At 39.1% G+C, this 20427-nt stretch overlaps 1 protein-coding gene across 8 annotated transcripts in view; it reads right to left on the reverse strand.

The window, feature by feature from the left end:
• The window catches only part of tjp1a (tight junction protein 1a), a 100879-nt gene that overhangs the window by 33502 nt on the left and 46950 nt on the right, over nt 1–20427 (reverse strand). The window contains exon 1 of one of the 8 annotated variants that reach the window (XM_008405201.2): nt 18688–19171. The exons of the other annotated variants lie outside the window; for them this stretch is intronic. Within the exon in view, the coding sequence (XP_008403423.1) occupies nt 18688–18711 (24 nt within the window). The 5' untranslated portion in view covers nt 18712–19171. Of the gene's footprint in view, nt 1–18687; nt 19172–20427 lie in introns of those variants that run through there. 8 annotated transcript variants of the gene reach the window in all.

Here is a 20427-nt window from a genome sequence, read left to right on the forward strand (position 1 = left end):
CAGTGGAGTGCAAAACTAAAGCCTATGTCAGACAATTCGATTGCTTCAAAACAACCACAACTTTCTGTTAGTGACTATATGTTGAACTTTTAAAGAGCACCCAAAATGTCCATTCTCCCAGGTACACACGCCAACACACATACAGAGTTTTCTAAACTCTCCACTTTGGTTAGAGCTTTTATAAATAATTATTTTTAGTGAAATTAAAAAGCGTTTTTGTGTAAATGAAAAGCAAATTAAGTGAAGATATCCAGCTACATATCAACTAGGTCTCTACCAGATATAGCCAATATTTAACATTGTTTTAAAGTCACTGAGTGAGTTTACACTAATGATGACTTGTTTAATCGCAAAACTTGTCCACCAAGCATGAAGCCTTTCAAAGCAACTACTTAATAACAAAATGATATATTTTGTGAATTGAAGACCTTATGTACTTTACTACAAGAATATAAAGACTTTTGAATATAGTTTGTTTGGAGGGCCAAACAAACTAAAACACAAGGGTCTCACGTTTTCTGCATCATAACAATAGCAAAAACAGTGATTTCAACAAAGAATGAGGTTTATCTCTGAAGTCATAGAGTTGTGTGAAACAATGGTAAGCTTGATATTGCGCGAACTGACGGCAGCATAGTGTATTCATGCATATTAGTCAGGCTTGAGCACTGGCCAGCAAGGCCCAGGGCAGGGAAACAAAGGGCAACCACCAAATCACACACATATGCATTTGTCTGTGCAACACACACACGTAAACACGCATGCGCACACGCAGAAACCAGCCATAATCTAACTCTACAGGGCCTCTTTGTGCAAGCTACAGCTCTGCCTTCCCTATCGAAACACAGAGACCAGCAGAGACGATAACAGTACACTCCAGCTCTTCAAAGACAGAGAGTAATCCGGCTCTTCTGGGCATAGCTATGTACCGAGTAGGTAGAAGTTAATGATGAAATGGACAATAATTGTCTGCTGCATAATTAATGGACTCAGGACATGCAGCCCTTCAGCTCGCACTTTGGTTTCCTGCTGCATGTAGACAAGAGACGCACTGATTAGCAAGCCTGGCGCAGTAAGCAATTAATCAACTAATTAGTTAATTGTATGATAAATTAAAAGGACCTCAATAATTTATATTCTGATGATTCTGAAGGGCAACTTTGTTCACAGAGATATCATAATGCATTTTGTTTATGTTTTTGGTGTGTTTTTTACTTCCGTTTTGTTTATTGGTTTTGGTTGTTGCGTTTCATTTTCTGTTCCAGTGTTCTTTACAAAATCAAAGTTTATTGGTCTTTGAGAGAACAAACTTGCATTATTATGCCACTATCAATACGTTGCATGAAAATGAATCGCTACAATTAATAGCACAATTTATCGTCCAGCAAAATATGTTACTGCGACAGGCCTATTTGTTTAGTCTTTTTGTGGCCAACACAGATTTCTGGCCATATTTCAGCTTTGAGAAGCTTTTTCAGATGTTGTTTTCTCTATGAAAGATGGAAATTCTTGGAAGAGATAGTAGTTTGAAGCTGATAAAAGAACTAAAGCTATAACAAAATTATCTCTAAATATGCACCAAAGCAAATACTCCTAACCTTTATCTGAGCTAAAGATTTAAATCAAAGTAAGTAATTGGTTTGCAGACAGAAAATAGCAGAAGTTCTTAGTTTTGACTGATTTAATGAATTGTTTTCTAGTCAGGATTACTGATCAGTTCCAATCAAATGAAAATTGGTTCAAATCTAGTGCATCTCCGCTTTGGATGATTTCAAAAATAAATTGAACTTTTTATTATATGAAGGTGTGAATTTTATACCAAATTCATTCATACAGCACCAACATTTTAGGAGTTGTAGGCATTCAGAGAAAACCACAAACATGAGAATTTGGATTGTACACCATCTGGGGACATAAGGTGTCAATTACATCTCAAAACTACATTTAGTCTCCCTTTCCTGTTATAAACTAACCAGGATTTTTATTTTTTTTTTAACGGGCACCGCACCAACAGGTGACAATGAGGTCATCCTAGGAGTAAAAAACATAAGCTCCAGGGAGTTCAGGAAAAGTTAAAAACAAGCTCTGTGTCAGTGCCTCACCAATGCAGCTGTTGTACACTAACTCATTACTCACCGCCTCCATTCTTCCACCTTCCCTTTCTTGGAACCACAGGAATGTTTCGTGCTGTGGGTGTATCAAAAACTCTATCCAAAAACCTCTTTTTGATACAAACACAAAAGGATGAATATGTGGGGTGAGGCTGAGGGGAAGAAAAAAAAGTGAACAGCTCAGCACTTGTGCTTCTTGACATCAAGTGAGGGAGTCAGAGCAATTTGTTCAAGTATCCCCCACAAAGTTATATTTAGAGGTGTGTGGAGATAAATACAGCGCAACAGGCTACACAGAGTAATGTCTTGGTGACAAGTGCAAGGCAAAATCCTGACAAAGCCTTAGGTCAATGTGTCTGGACTTCTCTGATAGCCAGAGGCAGGATGTGAGCAAGAGCAGTCACAGCACACACAGGAAAACACTCCGCTTCCTGTTTGCAGGAAAGAGCGCCTGCTTCCAGAGAAATCGTGGGCCAAACCATTGGAAACTTCTCCCAATTCAGTTAACCTTGGCTTGTGACCTGCAGCCTAAAGCAACCTAAAAAAAGAGGCCCGATATCTCACTTTGAGTCATTCTTAGATAGCGAACGGTCATTGCATAAAACAAGAGCACCAACTGTGCATTTATTTAAATACACAGGAGAGACATGAGGAGGAATAACTATTGGCTTCATGGCCACTAAATCTCCACTTTTACTGGACTCAAAGGAAGAAGGAGAAGCATACTCAAAACACATAATTAGGGACACATACATGCTCTTCCTGGAGGGCAAGCAGTCAGCAGCCAACACATGCCATGTTAAGCCTCTAATGTAAGCTTTTACATTCTGTCTTTCAGATTAGACTGCAGAGCAATGCAGCATACCGTAATAACAACGTCCACAAAATAGCTGTTGTCACCTCAAGTGTTAAACAGATGAACTCAGCAGTAACCATTTTTTAGAGAAGGTTGCTCGTGCGACGAGAGAGAGATGCTAGCGTGCGCGCAAACACACACACATGCAGCAGTGGGCAAACAGCCAATAGGCAAATGACGACGAAGATGATGATGATGATGCAGAGCCTCAGTCAGCAGTGATGTACTGTTGTGCTGACGTGCTCAAATGTGCTTGAGTTAATTAGTTTCAAAAAGAAACTGCTCTGTCCCACAGCTCTGTGATGCAGTGGAGGACTCCACCAGGACTCCCCAACAGTACAACACACAGCATTCACGCGCTCTGACAAGCACACCTCTGACTGAAAATGATCTGACACTCGTTACTAGAATGGTGAGGTTGGGAATAAAAAAAATAAAAACAACTATAATCTGGGGGTTTTGGATTAAAACGTTAATCTGAGTGATGCTTTCCTCTGAGGTCCACTAGCTGTCGGGTGGACCGTCAGACGGACAGATAGAACAGAGTATCTCGAGTATTGATCTCTGAATATCTCTCTAGATCACACGTGTCCAAATCCAGTCCTCCAGATGCCGGTGTTCAGTATTCATTTGGATAATCATCCTGTCAAACTTTTCAATGATGCTTCATTTCCACAGATGCAGATTTTTATGAAAAACAAATCTAAGACCTCTTCATACCATGCACTCTAAAAAAGCGTCCCAGGGCTTTAAGAAGGCAAAGTACCTACAAACATCCCAGATCGTCCACCATACTTAAACAGGGTTATAAGAAGCTTTTGCCTTATTCATTATTTGCTTCATGCCAAATTCACCAGGAGTGTTTGCCAGAAAACTCTATCTTGATCTTGTCTAATTGTTTTGTCAAATGCTTGTTTTAAAGAGTAAATATTCCCAGAGTGCCTGTGCTGCAGTAAACCAGCAGAGTGGTTTTCAGATTTTTTTTTTTCTACGCTTATCATGCTGCTCACTGTGTGTGGTGGCAAGATAAGCCTTAGTCGACTGCCAGCCATTTTTTTGTTGCGATTTGCTAATGCTGAAATGCGTCACTGGCATATTCTCTTGTCTTTTCCGTTAGAAGAGGGGGTTTGTTTTTAAGACAAATTCTTGGGATTGCTAATAAGAGTTCTCACTGGGATGAGAATTGTACCGTCTCCTCCTGTTACTTATACAGGCTTCATGCTGACTTTGCACATTTTCCAAAGTAAAAGATTATGTATTTCTCTGCATATACTTTTTGTAATTTTGTCATTTTTTTAATAGTTCGACGTATCAGATTTTTAAAAGTAGCAGTACTTAATATGCTTACCATCCCACTGAAATGTAAATTCCCATGTTTATTTAAAGGTCTTGGTCAGCTGATATTTTTCCACTGACGATAGAGCAGCAAGTGCTCACCCACACACACACACAAAGCTAGGCTAGGCTACCCCTGCCTGGGCGGCTTATCCAGCAGCAAAGTCATCTCAGCTCAACCACACTAATTTTTTTGTGCCCAGAGAAACGGGAAGTGTCGAGGTCACAGAGGAGAACAGTAACCTCTGGTTCGGTTTTGATTTTTTCGTTTAGTTTTTCCACGATCCTTCTTAGTGGTTGACCGAGAGATTTGGGTTTCTCACACATTTCAAACACCTCTTGGAAAGCAGGTTTTTCTTCTGGGATTTTCTCAACCTCTTCTCACAAAAGGTTGGGCTAACAGATGTTTTTGCTTAGAAAAAGTAGTTTAATTCTCTTAGTTGGGTGTGTAGAATGAGAAGAAACAGTGCTGGGATTGGCTATTCGTGAACTGTTGTTGCCCTTTTCAAATGAGATCCTATTACATAACAAAATGAGCCCACAAATCTTTGATGTCTTGGCAAAGTAGAGGGACAGTTTTGTGAGATGATCCCAGTAAACATGTTTCATAGCCACGTTTATTGGTTGTCCTACTTTAACTTATTTACAACTATGTGTGCAGGCTACCTGATAAGAGGGAGTACAAATGTGATGGGAATGTGTTAAATTCTGCAAGGACACATAGGTGATAGCCTTTTTTTTTTCCATCTGGGAGCTTTGGTTAGGACTAACGATGCACACACACACACACACACACACACACACACACACACACACACACACACACACACACACACACACACACACACACACACACACAGAGAGAGAGAACTGGATTTATTTTTGTGACTGTTGTAACAAACTCTGAGCCAGTGCACTGAGCATGTCAACAAGATCCAGCTCTGGAACTGGATTCAGCCAATCAACATACACACAACTATCAGCATTCCCTGCCTGCCCCTCCCTTCACACACACACACACACACGGGCACGAACAGTCTTCAGGAATGTGCAGATAAGACGACAAGGCTCCGCCTCTTTCACTCTGCTCTCTTCTCATTCCTAACAATTTCCCTTGCTTCATGCAGTTTCAGCCAAAACCTTGCTCCGTTTCATTTTGCCCCCCCCCCGGCCCCCTGACCCCTTTTTTTTTTTAAACTTCTTCTGTAAAACTATCCCAGTGCACAAAATAAGAAAGATGCCTCAGATAAACCAAACTGAAATTCTTTTGTTGGATTAAAATAGAAAAATAGTGATTTCAATTACAGTGGAGAAAAAGGATTTACAATGTGCAGCAGTAATATCGCTGCATGGTTACGGTTTTGTTTTCCATCCAGGACTGATCAACAGAAACCGGAGGTTACATGTGTTGTGGCATACAGTATGTTGCCAGGATGTATTTGCTAAGTACTTAAGAACAAACATTTCAAGCTGCACTCATGACTCACATTAATAGTTGCATATAAACCAAGATACGTCAGACCAAGTTTCACATTAATCTCTTCTAATCACAAATTTGTCCAAACAGTTAAGGTAATTTTTGTTCTGTCTGTTCTGTTCTGTACTAAACCAGAACAGAAAGCAACTGTTCTGGTTTAGTACAGTTAACATGGACAAGGTTACATTCAGGCAACGTAATGAAATCCTGAGTAAAGAGTGCTGCATCTACAACCCTGCAGAGCTTTCCACACATGATGTGGCTCCCACGTTGAGCTCTAAATCCTTCATGTGGGTCTTATCGTGGCATTTAATCAACACTAATTAAATTAAACACAGTTACAGTAAGTGTCAACAGAGACTTTAAATGATAAGTCGATTTTAACGCAGCATTTACACAAGATTTCTAAAGCATATTGAGAACTTCGATGCTAACTTGTTTTTTTTTAAAGTTAGAATATATAAGAAGATTTGATTTTAAATGTTTAAAAAGAACTAGCATATTTATGTACCTTGCTAAATTATTCTACATCATTTTCTACTGCTCTTTTCTGCATTTTGATGTTTTAATGCCCGTCATGTCTGAAGTGATGGTCTTGAACTACTGTTCAACTTTCTGCAGGATTTTCTTATACAAAGCATAAATAATGGTTGATGCGAATCAGTGGGACAGGAGAGCAGCCCTGACCATCACATTATCGCCACCATGTTTGATTGTCCAGACCATTTCCAGACTACTAGGTGTCAACGACTGTGTGTCTCATCTGTAATAAATTGCTTTAAATCAGGCTGTGATGAGTTGCTTTCTATTAATGTAATTTATTGAACCCACAGGTCCAACAGTAATTAGGCCTGGGTCAGGCAAACGAAAATTACCTAAACTTTAAATGTGATAAATCACAGAAATTTGATCATTTATGATAATAGTTGTCATATGCCTATTTTTGTCTTTCGTCTTTTTCTCATCTGTGCTTCCATCACTCTGACCTTTAGCATTTTGGGGCAATATCATTTGTGTCAATGCGAGTATATGGTGCCAACAGGCTCTGTCCAACTGGCTGAATATTACACTGGCATGTAAAAATCATATTTATTACACATTGAACAGACTGACCAAAAATTACTGCACTTCAAACCGTCTGTTCTAAAATAAGTGGTGCACACACTGATATTGTAATAATGACATATTTTGCAATGTAGAGTGAAGCTTTACATACGTTTACTTTTTCACATCAGGCCAGGTTGCTTTGGAAAGTTTTTTCTCCTTTTAAATTAAATCATATAAAAACTGCATTTTGTATCTCCTCAGGTTATCTTTTTCCGAAATTAAAATGTGTGTGCTGGCCTCAGTTGTGTGACAACAAAAGCAAAAACTAATCTGTTAGGTGACATTTTTACAGCACTGCAAACCACCCTATTAAGTCTATAAACCACATCTAAAGCGTTGTAACGCTTTAGATGTGGTTTCTACATTAATCTTGTAGAAATCTGAATTATCTTTCCTGTGGTAGGAAAAGGGACAAAAGGACCACGTCTGACATTTGGACAAGATGAAGAGGTTACACTGTGTTGTGCTTACACTGTACAATAGAAGAGGCATGTTTGAGGGTAAATTCAGCAGGTTCTGTTGCATCTACACTGATAAGCTCCGGCTGAAGTCAGAGCGAAAGCATGAAGGAAGTAAATCGTCTCAAACAAAAAAAAAAAAAAACTGCATCAGAGTCACATTTCAAATAGATTTTTTTGCACACTGTTTATTATACAGAGAGCTTGCCAAGGGAAGATGGATTTCAAAAATACATCACTTTACAGGATGTGAATGTGTTTGGACGACATGAAAAACAGAGTATTTAGCTTCACTCACTAGGATGTAAAGAAGGATGTTTGCTGTCAGTTTGAGTCTGTTCTTTGCATAAGTTGCACTGATGTGAAAAATGCCAAAGCAAATGTGGACAGAGCTGAAATAAAATAATCAAAATTAAGCATCCACTAACTGGAGTTTTGTGTCCAATTTGACCTACAACTATAAGCAGAAAATGGTTACATTAAATGATTAAAGTAAAAAAAAGAAAAGAAAGGAAGACGTATCTCTTCCAAAACTGTTAGATACATTTTATCTTGACTTTTATATCTATATTTATATTATTGACTTTTATATCTATTTGTAAACAAAACTGTTTAGACTTTATGTCTAAATCAGGTTTATTTGTTTTAATTAAGATAAAGCTGGAAGACCAATCATGAAAAATTTATCGCAGCACATTTCATATCAGTTGATATCACCAATTGTTGATATTGATTTTTTGTTGTTGCTAGGTATCCAAAGAGTGAGTGGGTTAGTTGTTGCAAGCAACGTTGGTTAGCTAGTAGTGAGAGGTTGAGTGGCTAAAGCCTTTCCTCTGCTTACATCCACCTATAGGAAATATTATATATATTGAATATTCAATAAGATATATCTGTTGATAATAATCATGTGTTTATTGCGATATATATTGTTAGCGATTTATTATCCTAGTGTGAGCTATGGTACTTTCACTGATCTAATAAAGTCTAAATAATGCAAATATTTTTCCTTTATATTCAAATATATTCCTCCCTTTCATACAGTCTCAAATTGTTTTTTTTCTTACTTTGTTAGTTATTTTTAGCGCCACTTAATCCAAGTACAAGCTTGTTAGACCACCCATCCATAAAAAAACAAGCCATTATTCATACTTGTAAATTATTCATTTCAAACAAAACCTAATGTTCAAAAATTAAACAAAGGAGTCAATAAGATGCTCATAGGTACACAGAAACAAGCAAAAATCAACTAACTCTTGAACAAAGAGTCTAATGTGCAAGAATACATCTCCCCAAACTACAGATGATTACTTAGGTGCTGCAAGAGGATAACTTTGACACAGAGCAAACAACTGGAATATTTTAGGCAGAAAAACACAACGTCTTTCCAATTTCACAACATCCCTGGCATTATGCAACTCTGAGCCACAACTCAGGAGAGCTGCAGTCACATGGCACCATAAAACATGAGGCCAAGCCCACTCGATGGCATTCCCAAGCCTTCTGAGGACTTTGTTACAATAGGCATGTTGTGGGGCAGAATCTATAGAGATTTAATGAGTTACTGTGGTAGGAGCGTCCATTTTCCCAGCACTTATCTGACTACATCATCCCCATTTCACTAGAGGATACTAGAGGATGAGAGACAGAGGGGGAGCCCATGCATTTTTTAACAAGATACACAAGCACAGAAACACAATGCAGCTTGCTACGAGGATAACCAACACCCATCAGTGCACTTAGTGAACAACAGACAGAAGGACTTACAGTAAATTCATAATAGTTGTCTGTTGTAATTCAGTAAAGCCAACATTATAAGATCCTTTCTATCTGATGAAACCAAGATTTCTACAGATTTCACCAACTCAAATTTAAGACTTCTTAAGACAGCTATGAATGAAATTTGTAACCTGTATCGTGGCAGAAATGCACAAGAGTGTCAAGCTTTTTCGCACCTCACTGGCTAGCAACAGAAGTGAGCAAAGATGAATGTCGTCCGGCCAACTGGTGATAATTTAAACTTACCAATGATAAAGGCAAAAAAAGAAGCTAGCAAGAATGGATTTATTAGCAGCTAGCTGGCGGTCACCTCAACCACGAGTCACAGAATGTAATGATGTGCTTTTGTCTGACAGAAAAGTCCCACAAGAAAAATAAACTACAAAGATTACACGAGATTAAATAGTCCTCCTGACACGACAACATTTAAGATCTGCCATAAACACATTTAAGGCCGACTTACATATTTTTCGAATGATTTTAAGACATTTTAAGGCCTTGATTTTAAATGCATGGATTTAAGACTTCAAGGCTTTTTGCAGACACACTGAAGGTAAAGCCAGAGCTTTGTTTATAAGGTTTACAGTTATCACAAATTACAGCATGATGGCTTCCAAGTGAACACAATCACATACCGTAGCAGACATACTAGATTACCAACATGCCAGAGAGCAAAGAGGTAGTAAAATCCCAAACTGCAAGTGCCAAGCAACGCTACAACTAGAAGCATCTGTCATCTTTCTGTTGCACTGCAAGCTGCTCCACCGTGAAAGCAAACATGAATCAGATGAGGAACAGCAGGAAGGGCTCAGAGTAGCTTGGGTCAAACAAGCAGACGGTCAGGAGCCAGATATGTTGTCTGCTTGATAAGTTTATGCAGTCTCACACAATGTTATTGGCTGCAGGCAGTGGAGTCGCTGTCCCAAGGCTGGAGTGCAAGACCACAATCTGCAGACAAATACTTATCCAAACTCATCCAATAATTCAGAACTTTTAGCACTCAATAACTTAAGAGAAGTCCAGTTAATGATTTTGGAAAACTTGATAAATGTTTGAGTTTTCAGTTTCAGGCCTCGGGAAGATAATGAGACTCAGTTAAACTGCGAGTCAATGGGTTTTAAAGAGAATCCATGTGTTCAAAATCATCTCATTATTTACCTTAGGTACCTCTTACCTCCATACTGTATAGAGGAGACATGTATTTATTGAAATTACAATGTCTGTATGAGGCAGTGCCACCATGTCTGTGCAGTATGCACCGTCATCTCAAGACTGTGGGAACAGCCAGAACAAAATGACAAAAAAAAAAACAGAACCCAGTTTGCACGGATATTCTGCAAGCTGAGATGTTCTGCTACTCTCGTTTAAATGCAGACATCACAGAATCCACTTAGCACCTGTCCACTCTCACGCTCCCTTTTTTAAAAACCACACTAACGGCAGAAATTATGCCATTTCTATAGGTTTTCCACATCGGTGTGTCCTGCACTGTCCCAACCATCTCACCATCAGCACAAGCTGAAAAAGGTAATAAGAGAGAAAAAGTAAACGACGTCAAAGCGAGCACAAGCTGCAGCCCAGCTTTAGCCACATTCAGAGGGTTCTTCCTCGTGTACTGGTCGTTTTTGCTACTAGAAATGTGGTTATGCAACTACAATAAATCATTCCAGCTTTACAATCCAAAGACCCATTTCTACCTTCAGTCCAGACAAACAAAAAGTCACTAATGTAACATGATCATTGGAATAAAACAAATAATAATAATATAATGGTAAATATTAGCTATAGGAAATTTGGCATTTTTAAAGAATCACCATTTTATTCATATTTTTGACATTTTAAAGAACACAAGGATTTTCCTCAAAGTAGGATGGAAACGTTTTCTTGTAAGGGATAGTTATGATATAAATAATAAAACCAATAAAGCGGCATGTTTCCAACCTAATGACGAGAAAAATTCATTAAAAAAAAGAATATTCCTAGTACTTTTTGAATCATTTTGTTTTGTTGCTATTGCTATTCTTCCCAGACACAATTGAAAAACTGTTCGAACCTGCATGTTATTATCTGTTTAAAACATTAATTGGTTCTTTGTAATTTTTAGCCAAAGTTATTAAGAGTTATTGTATGAGGTCTAAAATGTGGCTCCAGAGCCGCCGCTGGTTGTAAAGCCCAACTTAGACAGTTGCATTCGACATTCAATACCATATTTTGATATATCTGTTACAGTAACGTCAACAAAGAAAAAAAATACGTAGGATAAATCCTAATCTGCTCTGAACAGGCAAAATGTAATCTAGTAGCAATGCAACATAAGACAAACAAAGGAGAATATTTTCAGTGTAAAACAGCTAAATCTCTGTGACTTTGTGATTATGTGCTGGTTTCTAAAGGAACTGGTGCACACATTAGCATTGAAAGCATTTATTGAAACGGTTCATTGCTTGAGTTAGAAAGCCTCTTATGTTTCAGGAAAACTCCCCGTCTAGAAAATTGGTATGAGCTAAACTCCAGAAAGTTAGTCCTTTCAGCTGGAAATCCAACCACCGTTTCAGACGGACGACTGCTTCCCAGACTGAAAAAAATCTGCCCTCACAATACTGAGGAATACAGGCAAATGAGCACATGGCAGACTGTGCGTGTGTGTGTGTGTACAGGCATGTAGGGCAACAAGCCTTGGGATGAATCTGTTCCAGTCTCTTTCTCTTTTCCCCAACCAGCTGAGCCACGGCTGCCACATGCACTCTCCCTTGTATCCCCCCACTACCTCTATCCATCTCTGTCTCTCACACACACATATGCACGCACACGCACCCACACACACACACACACAACACCCTGCGTCAAATCCCTTATGCCCGTTGTAGGAATGACAAATCCCTGCAGAGACCTGTTTCGCATTGCCCTGCCATTAAGGAGGCAGGCCTGGCTTAGAGTGTCCTTTGCTGTGCTGGCCACATGACAATGATAAGAAACTATCCCTGAGTGAACCAAAGGGACATTTACATTAATTAAAAAAAAAGAAGTGCCTGTAGATAAGTGAGACACGATGAGAACCATTTTATTCCACCAAAACTTCTAATGAAGGCCAAATAACAGCAGGTCTTCTTGAGGGAAGTCTGCTATAAGGAATTTGTAAGATATGCAGAAAACAACCAAGATGGGAGGAATATGAACCTCATTCTGCTGATAAAACCTGCTTTGTTGTTCCAAAACATCAACCATAAGATAAGTCTGGCATAAATCAGACAAAAAAAGAACACTGAATGTACTTTTAAAACACATGCACATCACACTTCTTCATAAAACTGAAATCGGACCTCAAAAAGACCCTCCATTTAAGAGTTCGTTTTGACTTAAACTGAAACAGATATTAATGTGAAGGTCCAAGAGCTATAGTTCAGTGATAGTAGGAAAAGAGCAGCAGTCTTTTTAAGAACTGCCATGTGACTCAGATTATAGCCGGAGCATCTCTCCCTCCCACTCCTTCTTTTCTCCATTTCACCTCTCCAATCACCCCACCTCCCTCAGGAGAAGGCATTTTCTCTTTTCCCCTCCTTTTTTCCACTTTATCTGCTATCAACCTGCCCCCAGCTGTGTGTATGTGGCCCGGATATCCCTCCAGAGATGACAAGGATAAGCAGGTCAGATATCCTTGATAACGGTCACACTCCCAAATCCCCTCACAGTGCTTAAACACGGACAGCTGGTTTCTCTTAACATTTACGATACTGGAAAGTGATATTTATTAAGAAGCTGAATTTGATGCTTAAAATCGGCTTTCAAGCTTCTTACGGCAACGAGTTGTTGACGTCAAGTCCATACGCTACATAAATGTGATGCTCTTCTTATATGGCCTCAGGAAAAATGAAGCCAATCTGGACACAGAGGCCTGAAAAGCTGCTATCAACTGCAACTAGCAAACCTTTAACAGACCTCAAAGTTAGCTCACACCTGGTCTACTGACGTGCTCTCTGACAACTTTAAATCAACTATCTATTTCCAAAGATTTGTTTATTCATGTGAGGATGACTATGTATTGGTGTGTGCATGTTTCTGGTGTGTTAATCGAAGATTGTCGGTCTGTAAAGCCCAATATGTGACATTCCCTGACCTGTATCAGACGTACTGCAGTAGTTCATTTGTACATTTAAAGTTGCTTTACACAAATACAGTTAAACATGGTGGATGCACAAAAGCTGTAGACCGTGTGTGATTTACAAACTTAAGGAATAATTTTGAGTCTAAGGCCTTCCTACCATGTTAATCACTCAGAGCTGACAATAGGACACTTAGGGCCGAGAACAAAAACATCATCAGGAGTCTTTTTCTCTCTAGCACGCGGTTCTCTAATTGCCTTTCCCTCCTTCAGTGATGCAAATGGAGATGTGCAATCATCAAAGCAAAATAGAGGCTGTTCTTGGCTCACTGTTCAACTCTAATTAATGCAACCTCCTGAATGCAAATGCTTCCTGCACTCGTCTCAGTCAAAACACAACCGGTGCAAAAGCCGGAGGGATTGCTGACACCCTGAGTTACATTTCACTTTTGTGTGTATTCACAAGAGGAAGGTAGGAACGGCTGAAGGCTAGTCAAACAGAGCCGGCACAACACTTCATGTAATGAATGAAAATTGATGCAGACTAATTGGAGTTTTCAATAAGTCTGATGACATAAAAGAGACATTACTTACCTAAAGATATCCAAAAGTCTAATTAATGTCTAATATGACATATTTAGAAAAGAACATAACAATAACTGGCACTTCTATTCAAGCAAAGATTTCCATTTAAATAACCACACACCTTTGTATAAATTAGAAAACGCAATGCTTGATTAATTTCGCCGCAATCTGAAGGGAAACCTGTTTGTCATTCTGCACTGTAGGTGACTCTGTAGGTGTATGCCCTGAGCATGATTCTCCTTCAAACACTTTTACTATGTGATCTTGTTTTTAATTCTAACATTACTTTAAACATTAAATTAAAAGCTTGCAGAATGGTTTGAAAAACAAGTCACATTGTTTCAGAGGCCTGGTTAAGAACTCTGCATCACCATCAATCCAGCTAAAGTATAATATGTTTTTATGTTAACAAAAAAAATCATATCAAAAAATTTAAAGGTAAAAAATAGGAGTAAGAAAAAATGTTTTACTCACTTTTGCCAAGCGTTCACAACCATTTACTAAACACCCCTCTAACCTTAGGACACACTGTCAGTATTTTGCAACAGTGTTGACTTCCAAGACGCGAGGCCAAAAGATGTACAAGTGCTACTCCCTTATCACACCACAGTAACATTCTGTTACAGTTCATCATCAGCTTTGGCTTTACAGGAAACAAATACCGATTCATCACCGTGTCTCATCAGTTGGGAGTCGAGAATGTTGCACTCCTAAGAATTGTTTGCTCAATACGCCAGGATTTTAAAAACTGCATACAATGTCAGGTATTGATGGTCACAGTTACATGCTGGCTCTGAAGTTAGTTTAATGCATTTTTGTATCAATCAGAAGAGTTGTGTGACACTTCAGAGCCAGTGTACATGAAAATGTCATTATCCACGATAGCCTAGTATCCACCTATTGGATGAAAAAATAATAATAATACCACTACTTTTCAAACATCAACAGAAATTGTTGGCCAACTATGTTAGCCCTTTGTCCGTGACATCAAGCGTGCAAAAGTTCCACTCTGCCAAAACGGACATATGCGTGCATTAATTCCTGTGAAGAGAGTTGATAGTCTAATCAATCTTTTATTTAGCTGAATTCACTGCATAAATGGTTATAGGGTGCTGCATGTTCAGCTGCACAAACAGACAATGATGCAAAAGTAACTTGTCACTTTATCGTAAACCTTTTGATGAGGAATGAAGATGGAGATCGATAGAAGCCATCAATTGTAAGGTCTAGCAGCCCTCGGTGCAGCAAACACTTTGANTTTTTTTGAATGAACATGAATGAAAATTTACTTACTTTATAAGTAAGTAAGTTTAGTAAAATGAAGTCAAATATTGCAGTATGAACAAAGCACACGTCAAATTATTAGTACCATATTTTCCGCACTATAAGGTGCACCTAAAAACCTTCAATTTCCTCAAAAGCCTACAGTGCGCCTTATAATCCGGTGAGCCTTATATATATGGACCAATACTGAGCCACAACAGGTCTAGCAACTACAGTAAGCAGCCGCCAATTTCATTTTGCCCGTAAAAGAAGCGCGCGGTGCATGCTGGGATAGTTGTCAGAATACTGGTTTGTTAATAAAGTTTGACTGACCTATCTACCTACGGACCTGATAATCAGGTCGTCTGCAGATCATTTGGCACCACGTTCTCCAGGGTGACCATCGTCCGGCCACGCCCCGGCCCAGTCGCGGAAGGCTCTCCTCGCCGACCGAGGAGGGGCGGGGTGCGGGAAAGAGAGACAGAGACTACGGCGGCAGCATGCCGGTTGGTCTGTGTTACCCAGAAAGCAGTTGGGCACAATATCGCAACACTAACACCATGAGTGAAACAATGACTGGGGCAGACTACTATATAAAGTACTCGGGGACCACTTCTTTATTATTACACATCCACATTTGTACAGGACCCGTGGTAACCCTAACTGTAGCGTCTATTCTATGCGCCTTATAATGCGGTGCGCCTTATATATGAAAAAAGTTTTAAAATAGGCCATTCATTGAAAGTGCACCTTATAATCCGGTGCGCTCTATAGTGCGGAAAATACAATAATCATGAAGAAAATGCCCCACCATCACGCAGCCTAACAAGTATGAAAAAAAACGGTAACATTCAATCTGCTCCAGTGTAACAGGAAACACCATTTCTGACATTAGTGATATAAATTATGAGGCGTTAATTCAGGCAAAGTCAGCAATTTGATCAAATCAACAAACACGTCAAGAGGAAGAAGGTATGGGTCGGTTTCTCAGGAAGCCATTTCCAACTTTTGTACATGTCGCCGACTATGAGCCCCAACTGTGTACTACTTCCACAGACAAATTAGTCGCTCTGTTCAACACTACAGTCCCTTATGTCCAATGTCCATCATGGTGCCTCGATCTGCTAAGGCAGGAGTGCCCAAAGTCGGTCCTGGAGGGCCGGCATCCTGCATGTTTTAGTTCTCTCCCTGGATCAAATGATGGCTCGTAAGAAGGCCTAAGAAGGCCATTGACAAGCTGAAAAGGTTGTTACTACCACCAGGGAGAAAACTGAAACGTTGCAATATGCGAGGATCAACTTTGGGCACCCCTGTGCTAAGGTGACACGTTTGCAAAGGATCAATTGTTAGCCTCTGCTTCCAAACGTTTTTGGTAAAACTACCTCTGAATTATAAAACCCGTTACTCTGCTAATGTAATTTTTAAAAGTCTGTGTGTTGTGAATCTTTTGCTCTGGCAGATTTCATCAAAAACATCACAACAAAGCTGGAGCAATGAATTCACAGAAAAGTGGTGGTAAATTAACAAAGAAAGAAAGGACAAATGTTAAAAATTCAGTGCCGTGTTTTGTGTTAGGTTTGTGCCATGAAACATAACTCCATGAAGACATAAAAGTTAAATTGTTGCACACTCATTGTCTGATGGCCATGTACTGTGAATACAAACAACAGTGCAATATTTTTCATCTGCAACAACAGACTTTTTGTTTCATTAAAACAAAACAAAAATATATGCTACACAACATGTATTTGGTCTACAAAGGCTTTCTGTATGTGGATCAATAGACAGAAAGCTTGTTAAATGACGCAATTTCTCTAATTTTTATTTAATGATTTGATATTCAGTTGTTTTCCCACAACAAAATTGCAACCTTGTCACCTAATATTTTATAATTAAATTGCTAGTGATGTTCACAAGTAGTGATGAAAGGTTAACACAAAATGTGAAAATGTAAATCAGCCCCATCAATTAAACATAAATAAATAAAAGCTACTAGTTTTAAATCTATCAATAAAAAAAAGCACATGGGTATGTTCACTTTTCATGTCAAGTTTTTTTTTTTTTTTTTTAACTACACCACTGGCAACAACTATTACTTCAGGCCATTAGGAATCAGACAAAGCGATCTGTTTATGTCTGGAACAAAATTACAGCACTCATTAATCTAACAACAGCACTTGTAAGAGGCAGGAAACACTTTGTTCAAAACCTGAAGAGAAATTTAGTATTTAAAGGGTGAGGTTTCTTTTTATATCAACTTATTACAAAAGAAATGTTTGTTTTCTTATTGATATAAGAAGTATTTATCATGAAGCAAAGTGTGTTAGGCAATTTCTCACTACTGCATTCAAGGAATTAGAGAGCGACCTGACTTTCAGGACACACACACTATGACGTTATAAACAGCAATCAAAAACACAAGGAGTAGATACCAAAATCATAAGCACAAGAAGATTGAAACAAGTGGAAACGCTGGCCGTTGGAGGCTGGTTACCAGCAGGACCGGTAGTGCAATAGTAAGTCTTATACAAAGGTGTGACCCAGCCATCATGCACAGTACTGTAACGTCATCAGTTGACATGATGCAGCTGGTTTCGTCTAACTGGAGCAACCGCCCAAACCTGAATTTCACTCCTGCTGTCGTACAAAAATTCACATTCCATACTTGTCACAGTGAAAAAAGAAGGTGTGGGAAACCCAAAAAGAAAAAAAAAAAATCAGAAGCTCAGTTTAATTAGTCCAGTTTTTAAAAAAGTACTTTCAAACTTTTAAGGAGAACTTCCCCCCTCCCCATTTCTGGGTTGTTTTAGGACACATTTTTTTAAAAAACAGGCTAAAATATATTTGGGGATGTAGCTGACTAATTGAAAAAGTATTTCTTGACGCCTCAGTAGAAATTCTGTGAAGATGTCTTATTAATGAGTTATTATTTTTAGGAGATACTAAAAGAAGAGCAAGTCATCATGAACACTTCTTAGGGTTTTTAAAACTTATTGAGTCAGCAAATATAACGGAAAGCTCTGACAAGCAAGTCAAATGTGATTAATGCAGGGTGTTCAGTCAGGACAGATTTAGTTGAGTGTTGGTTCAATCACCTTAAAGATCATTAATTAAAACTTTAGGAGAAAAAAACCCCATCAGACAGAGCAGTCACTCATATGTAATAAAGAGGGTCTCACCGCAGAGTTTATTTTTCAGATTTATGATGATCTCCCCCCAACTTTAATAAAACCAGGACCCCATGTATCAACAGGTGGCTTTACTGAGACCAGCTCTAAACATAGCAGGACTGCTCAATATCAGCTGCAACCAGTAAAAAAAAAAATCCTAATGATTTATTTTAGAAAACTACACACAGCACACCCAGTTGTAGCACAAGTTGACCGTAGGCGTTCACTTCAAAATAAAACCAAAGCACAAAAAACTAACACAAAAACGCCACTAGCGTTCCCCATATTACATTACCACAAGCAGCAGTGTAAAAGTTATCCTCTTAATGTAGAGTTAAACTGGCTGTGCCTCATTGCAGCTTTTACTAGGCCGTCCGGCACATTATATTGTATTACATAAGCCAGCAGCATAACGTTGAGAGTTGGGTTTTTCTCCGGTCAGGTACCCACCTTATTTGCAGCTTTGGAGGACATTTTTCTCTGCTATTCCGCCTCAACAGCAGCAGGGTTAAAGTTGTTCCCGACGCTTGTTTTGGGTAATCGCTTGGGTTATATCGCTGTTCTTTCCCCCCCCGATTTCCACCGCAATTTTCGCCCAGCAGCTGCCGCCACGCCGGGCTGCGATGTTATTTTATTTTATCCGGGACGACGGGAAACATGTCACGAAAAACCGTGCGGGAAGTCCAAAGTTCATTATCTTATCTTCGCCGCCTGTGACGCCAACCTTGGTCCAGCTGGGAATGGTATCATGGGAAAAAGTCGGGTAGAAAGAAAAAAATATATATTTTAAAAAAAAACAAGACGGATAAGCCCTCCTCGTTGTGGCGTTCCTTGGCTAACCTCTGGATGAAAAGTTGTGGAGAGCAGGCATCAGTGGGACAGTATGCTGCAATGGCTACGGCAGGCTGAGGAAACCTCTCCCCCTCCTGCTCTTGGCTCTGTGAGCAACGGCCGTGTCGTGTATATGCGGAGCAAACCATTCCACAGAAAAAGGGGGTCAGAAACTAAAAAGAAACCCCAACCCATCGTCCATTCACGACAATTTAGATTGTGTCAGGATTTTTTTGTCACTAAATATAACTCTCGTGAGCGTAAGTTATCCATGACGTTTTTAAATGACTTCCTTGATATCTGCTAAGAATCGCCGGGACTGATGTCTCCCCCCCTCTCTGTAGTTTGTGTGGATAAACAGCCTGGGATACAATGAGGAGAAGCGACACTGCTGTCCCTGTTGATGCTGAATGCTCACTTTCCCTGGGAGACGATGTGCAACGTTCATTACTAAAAGGAGTACAGTGCAGGGGTGCATCAGAGAAATGTTCAGACGTTTGGACAAATGAGTCCCACTCACAATGTTGGGACACTAAAAACAAAATCAAAAGAGAACTTCAAGAGTGTATTTTATGTTGTTGTCACGTCTTTGAGAAGATGAGGAATAAATGCTGTATGTATTTTAAATTATTGCGTTTGTTCTTTTTTTTTCTTATTAATGGTGCCCTGGGCAGCAAAAGACCCAGCCTCTCACTACCACACATAAACACATACATTCCCCCAACAATTATTCTGCATAAAACACAACTTATGATGCGACCTAATAAACTTGATTCACTTGTTGACCTTACTATATTAACAAGTACTATTTTTAAAAAAAAAGATAGGTTGAACATAGAACTATTCAGTTCAGGTTTGGTAATTTAAGTAGTTTAAATTTTGTACTTGATTATCAAAAAAGTTAAGATTCTGTGAAGTTTAATTTAGCTCCATACCTGAAGCCGTGAATCAGACTGTCAGCATCCTGCTGTATAGGCAGGAACCCCCGGCGATGCCACTGGCACGCTAAATATTTGTGTACAAAATCATAGCTCATAATGCCTTACCATATATTTTTTAAAGAATGTGAGTAGTGAGCTAAGATGCTTAGTTGCATAAGGTATAATTAAGACAATGCCTATGTCCCTCTTCTTCTGAACAATCACAAAATAAGTTTGTTTAAAATAAATTTTTCAAAACTGCAAAGAAAAAAGCCAAACTTGTGGTTGATAAGTTACCTCACAGGAAACCACATAAGCCATTCTGTTAAGTTCCTATTACTTCCTAAACCAGTCCCCACCCACAGGATGCTACAGTTTCAGATTGCATTGTTTCACAGTTTGTTTCTAGCAAAGCTCATGTGCATTATAGGAACTGGAC

The sequence above is a fragment of the Poecilia reticulata genome, linkage group LG3 (assembly GCF_000633615.1).
Source record: "Poecilia reticulata strain Guanapo linkage group LG3, Guppy_female_1.0+MT, whole genome shotgun sequence".
Classification (NCBI taxonomy): Eukaryota; Metazoa; Chordata; class Actinopteri; order Cyprinodontiformes; family Poeciliidae; genus Poecilia; species Poecilia reticulata.